Consider the following 15,319-nt stretch of genomic DNA (forward strand, 5'->3'; position numbering starts at 1 on the left):
GTGCGTCCGGAGCCTGTGCTCCTCAACGGGAGAGGCCACAACAGTGAGAGGCCTGCGTACCGCAAAAAAAAAAAAAATAATAAATAAAAATAGCCTTGACCTGATAGATCCCCTGAAAGGGTCTTGGGGACTCGCTGAGGTCCACGGAGCTTACTTTAAGAACTGCTGCCTCATGGACTTTTTGCTGGCTCCCACTGCTTCTAGTCCTTACATTATGACACTCACCACAAAGGATTGTCATCTCCTTTTTCACATCTTCTGTATCACACTGGGAGCCCCCTAAGGACAAAGGCTGTATCTTATTTACTTCTCTCTCCACAGATCCTAGCACAGCATCTGGGACATGCTAAGTAATAATATTAAACAAATTAGAAATTTCTCAGAAATTTCCCCTTGTCCTCCGATTTGGTGGTAGGAAAGCTGGGCTGAGGGCCTGGGTCGCTGATAACATCTCTTCTTCGGAACACTTCTTTTCACTAAGTCAATCTACACTATTAGCCCTCATGCCTAGCCTCATTCTTATTATTTACTTTTAATTATTAATTACATAGGAAGTATTTAATAAATGCTTATTGAATACAGGCTATTCCCCATAATGTTTGTTTCCTGTTCACATTTCTTCCCTAAGGGACATTTATGTGTATGTGTTTGTATGTGGTGGGGAAACAGTTTAAGAAGGTCAAGCTCTAAAGTTCTTCTTAAACTATGGGAGACAAAAGAAACCTTTCATAAGTTGGGCCTTGGCTCAGAAATACTCTTCCCACGGTCTGCAAGAGATCTCTCTTTGGGAATTTACTGGCCACATCACAATATTCATCTACTCCGTCTGGCTGAGGACTTGTCAGTGGGGCAGGGGATTATTATTCTTAGAGTGCTGAGTGAAAGATAAAAGTGAAAAGAGAAACTCTACTTTGGCAACCAATTGCAGGTCCCAAAATATTTGTGTTTTTTTTTTTTTTTTTTTTTTTTTTTTTTTTTTTTTTTTTTTTTTTTTTTTTTTTTTTTATGCGTTACGCGGGCCTCTCACTGTCGTGGCCTCTCCCGTTGCGGAGGACAGGCTCCGGACGCGCAGGCTCAGCGGCCATGGCTCACGGGCCCAGCCGCTCCGCGGCATGTGGGATCTTCCCAGACCGGGGCACGAACCCGTGTCCCCTGCATCGGCAGGCGGACTCTCAACCACTGCGCCACCAGGGAAGCCCTGTGTTTTATTTTTGTACATAAGCCCAGCAGTTTCCTAATAGATTCATGACAAGTTAGAGACCAAATGATGCTCCAGTGTTTACATAAAGAGCTTGGAAAGAACCTTCATTAACTAGGAATTCAATATTTCCTTTCAAGCACACAGAATTTTCATTGTTGATGGTTTTGAAGGTCAGAATCTGGACATTTATGCTCTAAACTGATGGGCCAACTTTAAAAATAAGTGATTTTAATCAATTTTTAAATTTTCTTCCTTTATTGAAAAACTTTTCAGATGGCTGATTTTCCTTGGTTTTAAATTGGAAAGTATGGTTTATTGGCCACAGTTCATTTATTTATTGAACAACTATTTATTGAGTGACTACTATGTGCCAAGAATAGTTTTAGGCTCTTAGAATATATTAGTGAACAAAAATGGATCCAGCCTTCATTGCAGCAGGGAGAGGCAGCATAAATTATTAAGGAAGTTTAAATAATAAATGAGTAAACTGTACCATATACTAAAATGTGATAAGTACTTCAGGAATATGAAGAAGTTAGGCAGGGAGGAGGGACAGGGAGAGGGAGAACACCATATTGACAGCATAAAGTCTTAGAATTTTATAGAGGCTATTGAAATTTGTGATCTATGTCTCATTTAAATCTTTCCACAGCTTAAAAAATATATTTTTTTAATTTATTTATTTGGTTGTGCCAGGTCTTTGTTGCGGCTTGAGGGCTCCTTAGTTGTGGCTTGAGACCTCCTTAGTTGCAGCTCACCAGCTTAGTTGTGGCATGCAAACTCTTAGTTGCGACATTCATGTGGGATCTAGTTCCCCGACCAGGGATAAAACCCAGGCCCCCTGCGTTGGGAGCACAGAGTCTTAACCACTGCGCCATCAGGGAAATCCTTTTCCACAACTTTCTATCTAATAAATTCAGAAATAGATACAAAAGGAACAAGTGACATCAGTAAAAATGGTGAAGTTCCTCCAAAAATTCTCTCCTCCATAAAAGCAAATTGTCAGAATCAACTTGGATCATGTTGGATGTGCATCCATGAATGAACAATCATGTCACTTTTTAAAGTCTGTTGGTAATTAGTCACTGCACATCTCTTATTCAGTTCATTCATAGACAGCAAAGAATATAGTTGTGTTGCTTCCTTGTCTTCCAGTGATAAACCCATGTGACATTAAAAAGAAAAAAGGAGAATTGAGAACTGGCCAACAAAATGAAAGTGCAGCAAGTAAATGAGAAGTGATAATGCTGGAAGTGAAATTCAAATTGAGCATAAATGGAGTTGTATCATGGGGAAGTTAACACTTCTGTCTTGAAAGAGTATAGATATGCAGCCAGAAGGACTTAGTGAGGGCAAGCTTATCCACATAAATGAGGAAAGTGGCTGTGACAAAAAGGATGAAGTTGTCCCAGAGGAAGTGATGTCAGCAACAACTTCACATGAAAAGAATTCTCAGAGAGATTTCATGAGATTGAAAGTACAAAGAATAAAATGTTGGAAGGTGATCCAAACTTAGAGAGGTGTATGACCATTCACCAAGACTTAGAGTAGATGCTTGCTCCATATTACAAGAAAAAAGAGGCAAGCACTATTCAAACTACTCTTGATAAGCGTTTTACAAAGAAAGAAATTTAATTCTTAAATCTTCTAAATGCTTTAGATTTCAATGTACTAAATAACTATTAGTTTTACTAGTTTTTCGTTTCCTTGTACATTTATAATTGTAGGAGAGTTTTTAAGTTTTAACAAAACATTTGTCACGGAAGAGTGGTAATTTCCCACATTGATTATTATTTTTTTTAAGTTATTTATTTATTTGGTTTTTTGTTTATTTATTTATTTACTTTTGGCTGCATTGGGTCTTCGTTGCTGTGGGCGGGCTTTCTCTAGTTGCGGTGAGCGGGGGCTACTCTTTGCTGCAGTGCGCAGGCTTCTCATTGAGGTGGCTTCTCTTGTTGTGGAGCACGGGCTCTAGGTGCGCAGGCTTCAGTAGTTGCAGCATGTGAGCTCGGTAGTTGTGGCTCACAGGCTCTAGAGCGCAAGCTCAGCAGTCGCAGCGCACGGGCTTTGTTGCTCCGCGGCATGTGGGATCTTCCTGACCAGGGATCAAACCTGTGTCCCTGCATTGACAGGTGGATTCTTAATCACTGCGCCATCAGGGAAGCCCCTCTCCCCACTTGATTATTAAGATCTCTTTGCATGGTTTCAAAGTGCAGGATCATTTCTACAGCCTGGCATTACTGTGCAAAACGAAGATTTCTTATATATTAAAATTTAGCATACAATGATGATAAGCACGTGAAAACGCAGCATTTCAAAGCAATGGTAAAGGATAGGTACTTCACAAAAGGAAGCTGAGGGACTTCCCTGGTGGTCCAATGGGTAAGACTCTGCGCTCCCAATGCAGGGGGCCTGGGTTTGATCCCTGGTCAGGGAACTAGATCCTGCATGCCACAACTAAGAGTTTGCATGCCACAGTGAGAAGTGTGCGTGCCACAACGAAGATCCTGCGTGCCACAACTAAGACCCGGTGCAGCCTAAATAAATAAATATTTTTTAAAAATTACTGTTAAAAAAAAAAAAGGAAGCTGAGGAAACTGGCAAAGGATTTGGAAAACCTGTGGCTGTTGTCTACTGTCCATGGTCAACATGTGGTTAAGCCAGGATATGAATATAGGCAAGCTAACTCTAGAGAATGTGCTCCTAACTAGTATACTATATTGCCTTCCTGTGGTGTGTATCCAATATATGGTTTCTTCCATAAAGAAAAAAGAATTTTAATTCATAAAAATTTAAAATTTTGTATATTAGGAAAGAACATATATGAAATTAAATGGCAAAGTACAGACTGGAAAAACATATTTATAACACCTGACATAACAAGGGGGTTAATATACAGGACATAGTGCCTTAGTTAACATGTCAGCGGGCTTTGGAGCTGGCAGACAACAATCCAAATTGTAGCTTCATCACTTACTACTTACGTGACCATGGGCAAGTTACTAATTAATCTTTGCTCTAGGTTTCTCATCTGGAAATGGGCATAATAATAGTACTTACTCCATAGAGTTGCTGGGAAGATAAAACAAGATAACATATATATAGCATCTAGCACAGTGCTTTGCTGTGCTTATATTAGTACTATGCAAAGATGATTATAAATCAATAAGAAAAGAATAATGAAAACAATAGAAAAATGGACAAAAATACATAAAGAGCAGTTCATGAAGAAGAAAAACAATTGTTCAATATAGTAAATAACCAAAGCAATGCAAATTAAAATAAAAATCATATAATTTTTCTGCACATTAAACTAAATGCCCAAGGTTGGTAAGAGTTTAGGAAATAGATAATAAAGGGAGTGAAAACTGTTACATCCTTCCTAGAGGGCAATTTGGCAGATTGATGAAGTGATTTTAGGAACTTAGTCTAAGAAAATAAATAGGTAGGCACGGATATATGCATGAGGTTTTTTTTTTAGTTCATTTATTTATTTATGGCTGCGTTGGGTCTTCATTGCTATGCACGGCCTTTCTCTAGTTGTGGTGTGTGGGCTTCTCATTGAGGTGGCTTCTCTTGTTGTGGAGCATGGGCTCTAGGCGCATGGGCTTCAGTAGTTGTGGCTTGTGGGCTCAGTAGTTGTGGTTCGCGGGCTCTAGAACACAGGCTCAGTAGTTGTGGCGCATGGGCTTAGTTGCTCCGTGGCATGTGGGATCTTCCTGGACCAGGGCTCAAACCCATGTCCCTTGCATTGGCAGGTGGATTCTTAACCACTGCTCCACCAGGGAAGTACCTGCATGAGGATGTTTATTATAACATTTGTAATTTTCAATATGAAAATTTGTAAACAACCTTAATGTCCATCTGTAGAGGGTTTTAAATGAATAAAAGTTATGAAATTCCTTACAATGTAATACAATGCAGCCAATAAAAATAATGGTTAAAATGAGTATCCACCTTGTTCCAGGGACCATTATTTCCTGCTTGGATTCCTCCTTGCCTCCAGTTTCTCTCCCTGTCAACTCATTCTTTACACAGCTGCCAAAGGCAAATCTAATCATGTCACTCCCTTGCTTAACCCTCTCATGGCTGCTCAATGAAAAACCCTCAAAGAGCCTCCAAGGCTGGAGTCTTAATTTCTTTCTTCCCTTCACACTCCAGTTAACATGCTTCTCAGCTGGCCTTTGTACCGTTATTCTTCCTAAGGATTTAGCATTTCTCTGAGCCACTTTGGTTAGAATCATCCTGTTCTGTGTTTTAATGAAACCTTTCATTTCTCCTTTGGACCGCTTACGTAAATGTTATTAAATGTTGTTTATGCCATCATCTGTTTAATATGTCTTTTCCATTAAAGGTTAAATCCCAAGAGGGCCAAAATTATCTGTTTAGCCACCGTTTTATCCATTGCACCTAGTGTGGTGCCTGACATAGCTGTTCCATGCAGTCACTGAATGAATGAATGAATGAACGAATGAAGAGCAAGCTACAAAATAAAAGAGGGACCAAAGACTCGTGTGGCCGGTACCAGACAGAAACGGACTACCTCCTGCAGGCGCGTGCTGGCCACGCCCTTCCCTGAAGAGGAGAGAAGGGGGAAGGCGCGCCCACCGGGCGGGACAAGTCAGCGGGAGCTTGGCGGGATAGCCGAGCTGCGAGGGAGTCGCGGCCTCTGGGGCTCTTGCGCCTCCAGCTCCCTGGGCGGAAAGGGGCTGCCGGAGGAGGGGGCACGTCTCCTGTGGACCACCCAAGGCGCAGGGGTCGGGGAGCCGTAAGGCGAGTCCTGACGGCGAGGCTCATCTGGAGAGTCAGACTCCGAATTACGGGGAGGCAGTCTTCGGGGTGCGCACAGCCCCAGGGGAGGCGCTCAAAGCCAAGGCCGAGTTTTCCACCAGGGCAGTGTCAGGGCGCGCCCTAGAGGACGGCGTGGAGAAGCGATGGGAGAGCGCGACTTCTCGGGGGTACTCTACACGCACGGATGCTCTTCTAGACTGCACCTTAGCTGTGTGGTACCTGGAGGCGGGGTGGGGGGGTGGGTGGCAGTGCCGCTGCCTCCTCTTATGTCACATCCTGATTCGGGTGTCTCCCAGCCATTGCAAGGCTCTGTTCTCTAGGAGGTCAGATTCTTCTGCCCACCTGGTTACTGAAGGTGGTGGACTCCCATCCTCTGAATCGCCACACCCATCCCGGAAGATGCCAGTCCAGCTTTCTTTCCCCCTTCTGGGCAGAGGACGCCTCATTTCCCTGCTTAGCTCCAGATTTCATCTCTGCCATTGAGAAGCCCCACCACTGCCACGTTGACACACATCTCCTTTGCTCCCAGCAGGACCCTGAAGTCCTGGAACGGTCTTCGTTAACATCCCTCGGGAGCCCAATAAACGCACTCTGAAGGAATGAATTCATCCATTTATTCAACTTTCCCATGTACGAGAGCTTCTTTGATGGAGTGTCACGGAGGCCCTTAAGGGAGGGAGGGCTGGGGCAGGGACGTGCATAAAGCCTAGGTGGAGGTTTAAAGTTTAGGCTTTATTTTAGAGTTGAGTAAAGAGGAGCTATTGAAGATTTCAGAGAGGACATAACTGGCCTTAGCCTGTGCAAAGTCTTGGGGATAAGACAGCAGACAGGGAGTCAGGCTGGAGGTGATGCAGAAGTGATGAATGCGGGGTGGCAGTGGTAGTATAGATTTAATGTTGGATACATGTATGTTTAATGTTGGATACATGTATGTTTAATGTTGAATACATGAATGTTGGATACATGTATGTTCTGAGCCAGGGATGGTGGTGGCACTTTGTCAGTTGAGACTTAATTGGAGAAAGAAAGTCAGAACTCACACCTTGGGGTTGGAGGGAGAGGAGGAAAAGAGCAATATGTGAGGGAGAGGGTGTTCAGCAGTTTCTTCATTCTTGGTTCAGGTGACCAAGGAGGATGGCCATCATTCCCTATCCATCCCTGGAGCCTTGTTCGGGGAGGAGCCTCCATCCTCCCCTCTCCCCCTGAGTTTTTAGCTTTGAGTCCAGGCTGAAACCAGAGAAGAACAAGGAGAGAAAAAAATGAGCTGGAAACTGAAGCGAAGTCCACGGGGTGGGGAGCTAGAAGGCCCCCTTCAAGTAGCTCAGGCCTGGCAGCTTGTGCTGGGCTTGCGGAAGATTCCTCTCACAGATGTGAAATAATGCTGGGAGCAACCCGAGCACGTGTAGGGCTTGAGGGTCTGCGGGGCTGGGCCACCAGTGTCAACCCACTGCTCCACTCCAACCGCACCCAAGGGTGGAGTGCGCTGGCTTCCTGGGCGAGGCCGAGTGGGACCTGCGCGGGAGCAGTCCTGCCGGCCCGCGGCTGCCCCCTGGCGCCGACTCACTCCTCCCAAGGGCTCATGTCGGTGTCGATGGCCACACAGTTGTATGCAGCGTAGCGGAGCTTCTCCTCACACACCTTGGCACTGCAGGGGGCAGGGAGCTGATCAGCGCCAGGTGTAGAGGTCCCTCCTTCACAACCAGGGGCTTTGTGGCTCCAATTTTTGCACCCAGTACCTGAAGCCCTCCTCCACCCTAGGATGCCACCCTTCCCCCGCCCCCCCCGCCCCCCACTCCCCAGGCTGGAACCTAGGAAACCCACCTGGCATAGTGCGGTAGGAAGAGGGTGCTGGAGCAGGTGGAAGACTCAGGCAGCGCATCTGTGGTCTCATAGCTGGGGGCGTGGAGGGACCAAAGATCAGAAACAATTGCAGGGGCACAGGGCAAGTGAATATGTTTGTGGGGCAGGGCAGAAGGCCAGCCACAGCCTCTTTCGACTGGACCTCCCCTCCCCATCCTCACTCACCCCAGCTTGTCCGGGTAGATGTAGATCCGAGCTGGCAGACGGCTGCGGCCTGTGACAAAGCGCAGGAAGCGGCTCCGGTCCTCTAGATGGAGGAGAAGGAAATCAGTGCCCGTGTGCTGATGGTGGAAGAAGTTCTTCAGCTTCCGCCCTGTCTCTGTATCCCAGGAGTGGAGTCCGAACCCAGACATTACTCTGCCCTTTCCACTGACCGTTGGTGAAGTTGTTCAGTGCCTCCCAGAAATACTGCACCCGTGTGTCAGATGGCTCGAAGTCCTCAAACCGGGCTGGTGGGGACAAAACCAGATGGAATTAATTCTTAGGTCCTTAAGCCCCACCCCAGGACTGCGCTGCCCTGCCCCACACTCACTGAGCTTGCGCAGAGCATCCACAGTGACCTCTGGGTCCCCGCACACCTTCTTCTCCAACTCTTGCCACGTTAGCAAGTCCAGCACAGCCTGTGGCACCACCTTCAGCAGACCTGCTTGCATGGCTGACACCTGCGGAGGAGGGAAAGGGCCTGGCTGGGGAAGAGGGCACAACTCCCAGCTCAGTGTGTGGTGGGGACCCTTGGCCTCCACTCATGGAGACAATGTGTCTCTGTATTTCTGTGGGGCAGAGGGATGGTGGGGGCCGGAATTCTTGGGACTGGGTTCTGGTGGCCTATAAGGCTGGGCTCTGGTTATAACGAGCCCAAAGCTCTCTGTTCCACTGGCCTCTGGGTAGTACCTGCTCCTTGCTCTCCTCTAGCCGTGCCTTCTGCACCAGTTGGATGAAACGGGAACGGTCTTCAAATCCCACCACGATGCCCGCACCCCCAGGGATCAGCTCCACCACCTGCTGGTCACTCAGCACAGTGGTGAACGTTAGCTCCTTTCCAAATTTGAACTCAAATGTCTCCTTGTCCATTCCTTCCATCACTTCCAGGAGCTTTACCTGGGGGTTGAAGAGAGGCAGGAAGGTCATCTTTTCATTGTAGAGACAGTCCTTGTTTTTCTTCAAGAAGCTCACAGGGAAGCGGGAGAGGCAGCCAGGCAAGGCAGTCCTCACGCAGGCAATGAGGGCAGTGACGGGGTTAGTACAAGGGCTGTGAAAGCATCAAGACGATGCCTAACTGGGCTTGGAGATCAGGAAGGTGTCCTGGAGGAAGTGGCAGCTAAGCTGAGACCCAAATGATGGCTGGGAATTGGCTGGGCCACCAGGAAGTCAGGAGAGAGAACATCTTGGAAAAAGGTGGGAAGAGCAAAAGGCCTTAGGAATCTGTCTGGCTGGAGCCTGATCATAAACCAGGTTTCCAGAGATACAGGGGTCATGTAAGGCCTTTCCAGACCCTGCATTTTATCCTAAGCCCAGAGTGGATTTACTGAAGGGTTTAAACAGGGAGAGTGAAATGAATTACTCTGGATGCTGGAGATCAGATGGGTAAGAATGGAGACAGGGACACTGACAATTTTTGCAGTCAGTGGTTGGGTCAAAAATGAAAGTGGCTGAACCAGAAGGAAAGCAGTGAGATGGAAGAAGTGGACAGATTCCAGAGGCAGATGTGACAGAATGTGGGAGGTGAGCGAGAAGGAGGAGTGCAGAAGGACCCTGAAAGGGCTTGGCATGGGGAGGGGTGGGTGGTGGTGCCACTGTGAGACAGGGAGCCCTAGAGGGCAGTAGACTGGGGAGAGGATGAAGAGTGTGTTGATCCCGAGGTGCCTTGTTGGGACAGATGTCCAGCAGGTAAATGCATATATAGCCCCAGGCTTAGGAGAGAGGTTGGGGCTAGAGATAAGGAAGTAGGGGTCACCAGAATAGTGACAGTAGTTGAAGCTACTAGAATACATGGGATTGGAGAGGGAGCATGTATGTGGTAGGAGAAGGCTCAGGACAGCCCTGGGGAGCAGCAACCTTGGGGGCCGGGCAGAGGAAACACTGGTTCTAGGCCCTAACTCACCAGCACAGAGTCCACAGCTGGGAAGTCCTTGCTCCAGCTCACCTCCTCACCAGAGAGCTGCTTCCACACGAAACCAGGCAGAGCCAGGACCTGTGAGACAGATACTACTGTCTTCTCACCCTGAGCTGCCCAGGTTTGGCTGGCTCTTCTTCCTTCCAAGAGCCAGGATTAATCTGGTGGGGTGCAGAATAGACTACTCACCAGGAACTCCTTACCCCGAAGGGCAGCCCCCATCAGCTGTCCGATCCACTCGTACTTGGCAAAGTCTCGGCAGGAGGGGTTAGGCACATACATATCCCGGGCCTCACCCGTGCCATTGCCCTGTCCCCGAGACAGAGCTGTCAGCACGGCATGGGATGGACCCTACTTTGTTGCCCCAGATGACTCAGAGACTTCCCTGAACACCTTCCACTGGGGGCCCTGAATGATCCCTCTGAATATACAATGGCTCCTCCTTCCCTGCCTGTCCAGAGGCTGCCCCAGGCGACTCAGTCTCTCCTCTGCCCACTCTCTAGCTTAGCCCGGTACCTGGGAGGTTCGCAGAGACAGAAGAGCAGAAACTATTTGGGAGACATGGATGGGAGATTACCTGGTTGGCCGTTCGGACAAAGAAAGGCAGAGGCACAGGGGTGTCCGCCGAGCTAGGGCACAGTTCTTCTGACATGTCTGCCAGGCTATCCCGGAAACCACCCCCTGAAATGACAGATAGATGCCCTCAGCTGGGGCCCACAAGAGCCTCAGCCCCCATAATGGGGTAATAAGCAAGTCCCCTATCTGGTTAGCTGGTGATCTCAGAAGCCTCTACCACTCGAAGTAGGGCTGGACACTTGTTATCGTCCCTCAGGGCCTCACCTTGGTCAATGATGCCTTCTGCAATGAATTTACACTCCCACCACTGGTCATAGCGCATGGGCCACCTGTAAGTAGGAGTGGGTCTCTGTCACCACACTGGGCCAAGGCTCAGAATGATGCACCTGCCCAGAGTCCACCCGGGAGTAGGGGCTACAGAGGGGTAATGGTGAGAGGACCAGAGGCAGTGCGTGGGTATACACGTGTACATGTATACCCTGAGCAGGTCCCTCGCCCCCATGCCATACCTGTAGTCCAAGGGCTTTTCATACTTGTCAGAGGGCTTGAGGCCTTCATAAACCTAGGGGCAGGGGAAAGGGGAGGGAGTTATGGGAAAGTCTGTGTCAAGACCTGGCCCCACTCTTGCCCAAAGACCTTGCTCAGGTCCCTGTTGGCCCAGACCCCTAGGCCCCTTACTGACCCTCCCTCAGTCTGACCCCAGGTGGTCCAAACCTGGGTGAAGACAGCGTTCTTGCAGGCAGGGTCCCTTAAGGGGCAGGCGCGGTGTTCCATGGCGAGGCGCCGGTTGATGTATAGGCGTGGCATGAAGCTGGGCTTGCTGCTCTCTGAGTCACGCAGGCACTGGGCCACCAGGCCTGGCCGCTGGCGTGACAGCAGCAGGAACTGCTTCACTTGCTGGGGAGGAGAGGTGGCCAGACCAGGACCAGCAGGCAGTCAGCCTCTGTCCAGGCCCTGGAACCTTTCTCTATACTTGGACCTAATCCCAGGGTTCCAGTTCAAGCCTAGTCCATCCCTGGTCCTTGCTTCCAGTCTCTCCCTTAGTCTGGCCACCAGGGAGAGCTTTCTAAAACAAAAAATCCAACTTTGTCATTTCCTTACATAAAACCTTTCCAGTGGCTCCACTGACCAGGAACAAAGTCTGGCCCCAGAGCCGTCTGCTACCAGGGCCTGCTTCCTATCCACCTTCTCCCAGCCTCATCCCCATGTCATAGTCACATCTACGGGCAGGATTCTCTCATGTCATTTTGAGCTGCTGGTAACTCCCAGTGTCCACCTTTTATGCAACCTGCCCTGTCCATGCTGTAACCTCTCCTCCCCGAGCTCTGTATGTTTCACATGCTCTCTGGGGAACAGCACCCCAAACTCGAAATTTTGACTATTTGTGTCTGGCTTTCTTCCTATGTTCTCAGAGCCCAGCAAAAGCCCAGGCCTAGAGTAGGTCTAAGAACTCTCTGATGAAGAGTGAACGACTGCCTGAGCAGAAAGGGGGTGCCCAATGCCAAGACCAGCACTGCATGTGTCAGGCTCACCTTAATCTCACTGAAGGTGCCCAGTGTGTGGTCCCAGGCAGGTACCAGGTGGTGCAGGACGCTGTCTAGGATCTTTATGAATCTGGGGTGGGTGGGTAAAGATAACTGCAGCTCAAGAGTTTGGTATGGATGCGAAACCCCCTCACTCCCCAACTCACAGGGACAGGAGAAGGCAAGGCCCAGGGACTGCTCTGCCTCTTGAAGTGGAACAGCTTACAGTACAAGACTTTGGGGGCCTCTTCCACACAGACATACAAGGCTCAGGATGGGGGACAAGGAAGGGCTTGACTGGCCCAGGGCCATAGCCACCTCTGCAGGAGAACAGCTCTGCGGTATAGCACTTCCGGATCAGTGCCTTCCAGCCGTGGATATCGCACCAGACTGGTGGGCTGGAACAAGTCTGCGTTCAGCCCTAGTTCCCGCTGTCTAGAAGACTTGATCTTGACCCCTCGAAGACGAACGTCAATCCCATCATCTGGAGGAAGGAGTTAGAGTGAGATCACTTACTGCGCCTGCTGCCTTTTTGGCCCTCAGACCTGAGAAAGACTCCTTAATGCTCAGCCTTTTGTTACCCCTAGCCCCTAGAAACTTGAGACCTTTGGGATCCCCTCCTATAACCTGATTCTGATTATTATATTCTTTGCTAGTTCCTGTGTCCACCACTATAGTTTGGGGATGCCTGAGGGTCCCAACTCCGTTCCTCTTCCAGGTGAGCCCAAGCACTTCTATGGCTTTAAGGCAGCCCTCTTACCCAGCACCTTCCACCCGGCTTGGGCCCCAAAGCTTCAGATCCTAGAGTTAGTTCAGCTATCACCTTTACCTCAACTCCAAGCCCATTTCCTTCTCTCCACACTCACTGCCAGCTAACCCCCATCTACACACTGGGCTCCCTTTCCCTCCTTAGGGCCTTAAGCCCCACCTCGGCACTCGACGATGCGGATCTCGATGACTGGGAGGTGGACGGTCATGTCCTCCAGGACACAGACATCCCCGATCAGGGTCCTGAGAGGATGAACGTGAGGCACTTTGGAGACCCCTTGTCTTCAGGGATTGCTGGGGTCTCGCTCGAACTTTTGCTTCCAACATGGGCCAGATCCTACTGCTTGGATCATGTCCCACCTCCCACCCCAGGCCAGTTCACTCACTCGTCAATGCTCACATCACTCAGCTTCTTCAGGTTGTCCCCTTCACCCCCATAGATCACCACCCGCTTAGGCATAAAGTTGTCATCTGTGGTATCCACCGTGAGGAGTAGCTTCCTGAGGATTAAGAGTGTGCACGTGGGTCTTTTACACTCACAGGTATGTGGCTCACCCACCCTGTCCTACTCAGAGCCCACTCACTTCACAATGGTGCCCTTTTTCATGGTAAGCCGTACCCAGTGCTGGCACTGGGACCCATCGCTCTCCCAGTAGGTGTCCGCATTGCTGTCTGTCAGGCAGGACACATTGAACTCCTCCTGGGGAGGGGCAGAGAGGTGGAATCGGTGTTTACCCCCACTCCCTGCACTGGGGGTGTGCTTTGGGCCAGGGAGCACGAGAGAAAGTACAGTGGAGCTGGATTAGAAGCACATCTGATATGTGTGGAGGTGTCTAGGGGTTCCTACATGACTTCCAAGATGGGGGGTTGGACTGAGTATGGCCTGTGGGGATTCAGATTTGGCCCTGGCCTAGAGGTGAGAGTTCTGGATCTAGCAAGATGTGACTACATCTTGCTTGGGGCGGGAGGAGTCCCAGCACCCACCGTGTAGGAGGAAACGTCTATGCTCTCCACATACTGCTTCACGCTACCCAGGTTCTCATCCTCCTTGCCCAGGTGGTCGTACAAGAAGTGGATCAGGTCCTCGTCGCACTCGTAGGTCCACGTCGGGGGCACAAAGCTAAGCAACCCCAAGTCCCTAATTAGGTCGGGCCCAGACCTGGAGCTCCTTCCTCCCCATCCCATCCCAGCTCACTCACAGTAGCCTTTGTACAGCTTCTGTGTATGCCTCGGCCGGCTGAGGCCTTGATCCCAGGCGATGCGAGTATGTCAGGTCCACCACCTGTTCCCATCTGTGCGCACAGAATAGGGGACGGGATGTGGAGACATCAGCGAGCAGCAGGAGACCCTGGAGCCTTCTCCAGAGCTCTAGCTCCTCTAAACTGCGCCTCCAGAAGCCCCACCCCAGCTCCCTTCAGGTCCCGCCCCTTTCTGCTGTAAACCCTGCCTCCGCTCCAGATCCCACCACCCGGACTTTGCCACACTAGGGCACAGCAGTATGACAGCAAGCCCCGCCCCTCCCAGTGCAGGACCTGAGCACCGGGCGGTAGTCCACTCCAAAGAGCTGCTGCTGCCGTTGGAGGTGGTCTGGAGTGTCGATGGGTACGAGCCGGGCCCCGCCTTCTGCCGGGCGGCACACCAGCAGCCAGCCTTCGTCCAGCCCGCAGTCGCCCAGGTGTTCCGCCAGCTGCTCCTGCCGGGACGCGCCAGACAGGGACAGCCGTCAGGGAACTGCCGGCGGCAAGCCCAGCCCAGCCCACGGCAAAGGGCACCGAACGCTATGTCAGCTCAATATGGGGTAGGGGAGGGGAACAGCCAAGGGCTTCCCTGGTCCCGGGTCTTTTGCACCTTGGTCAGCTTCACCCAGAGCCCGTGGCCGTTGCACAGCTCCTCGCCCGTGGTGCGCACGCAGGCGCCGCGCCGGAGCTCGATGCTGTCGCGGGCGGCGCGGAGGGGCCCGGAGCCGGTACAGGTGGCCGGGCCCGTGGCTCCCACACGCAGCCCCGGGCCCTCCGCCTCCCACACTGGCAACAGCACGCGCGACGGTCCCGCCGGGTCCTTGTAAAGCTTGTAGAGCACCTCGCGCGGCACGAAAGCTAGCGCCGCCGGTAACGGCCGTCCAGCGCGGAGGCTCTTCGCTGCCTCCGCCAGGAAGCGCACGCGGCCCAGCAGCTGCCGCGGAGACTCTAGCGCCGCGCCCGGGCCCGGGCCCGCCATAGCTTGGTGGCCCAGGGAAGCCCAGGGGCGATCCGGCCCCAGGAGCTTCTGCCAGGAAGGCTGACTAAGCTTCCCATCACCTTCAGCCCCGCCTTCGGCCAGCCTTCACCGTAAGTTCTGGACTAAACGCCCCTCACGTTCCCGCCGTATCGTCCTGTGTACTTGAATACTTAATCCTGTTATCTGTTTCTGTGCTTCCAGCTCAGCCAACCAGACCCAAGTTCAGTAGTAGTTTCTACCTGATCAATCTACCCACTCCAAACCCCATTA

The 15,319-nt window shown here is 50.6% G+C and overlaps 1 protein-coding gene across 1 annotated transcript; it reads right to left on the reverse strand.

Moving 5' to 3' along the window:
• Positions 1-7,552: 7,552 nt before the first annotated feature.
• Positions 7,553-15,049, reverse strand: HECTD3 (HECT domain E3 ubiquitin protein ligase 3). The gene is made up of 21 exons (XM_065883637.1): positions 14,681-15,049; positions 14,365-14,525; positions 14,032-14,124; positions 13,817-13,952; positions 13,417-13,532; positions 13,219-13,332; positions 12,993-13,075; positions 12,383-12,548; positions 12,074-12,155; positions 11,256-11,438; positions 11,051-11,103; positions 10,806-10,870; positions 10,543-10,646; positions 10,155-10,274; positions 9,954-10,043; positions 8,744-8,950; positions 8,385-8,514; positions 8,227-8,301; positions 8,018-8,099; positions 7,814-7,885; positions 7,553-7,637 (listed from the first exon to the last, which is right to left on the reverse strand). Exons 1-21 carry the CDS (start codon positions 15,047-15,049, stop codon positions 7,553-7,555), a joined length of 2,586 nt encoding a protein of 861 aa, XP_065739709.1.
• Positions 15,050-15,319: the final 270 nt, after the last annotated feature.

This window comes from Phocoena phocoena, chromosome 1, assembly GCF_963924675.1.
Source record: "Phocoena phocoena chromosome 1, mPhoPho1.1, whole genome shotgun sequence".
In the NCBI taxonomy this organism is placed as follows: Eukaryota; Metazoa; Chordata; class Mammalia; order Artiodactyla; family Phocoenidae; genus Phocoena; species Phocoena phocoena.

Bases quoted from the DNA above. Each gene is read 5' to 3' on its own strand.
- HECTD3 (XM_065883637.1), bottom strand. From the start codon at position 15,049: ATGGCGGGCCCGGGCCCGGGCGCGGCGCTAGAGTCTCCGCGGCAGCTG. The intron at 13,533-13,816 runs GTGGGTGCTGGG...GCCCCTCCCCAG, and splicing joins TAGACGTTTCCTCCTACACG to GAGGAGTTCAATGTGTCCTG. The intron at 8,951-9,953 runs GTGAGTTAGGGC...TTCAACCCCCAG, and splicing joins CAGCTGTGGACTCTGTGCTG to GTAAAGCTCCTGGAAGTGAT.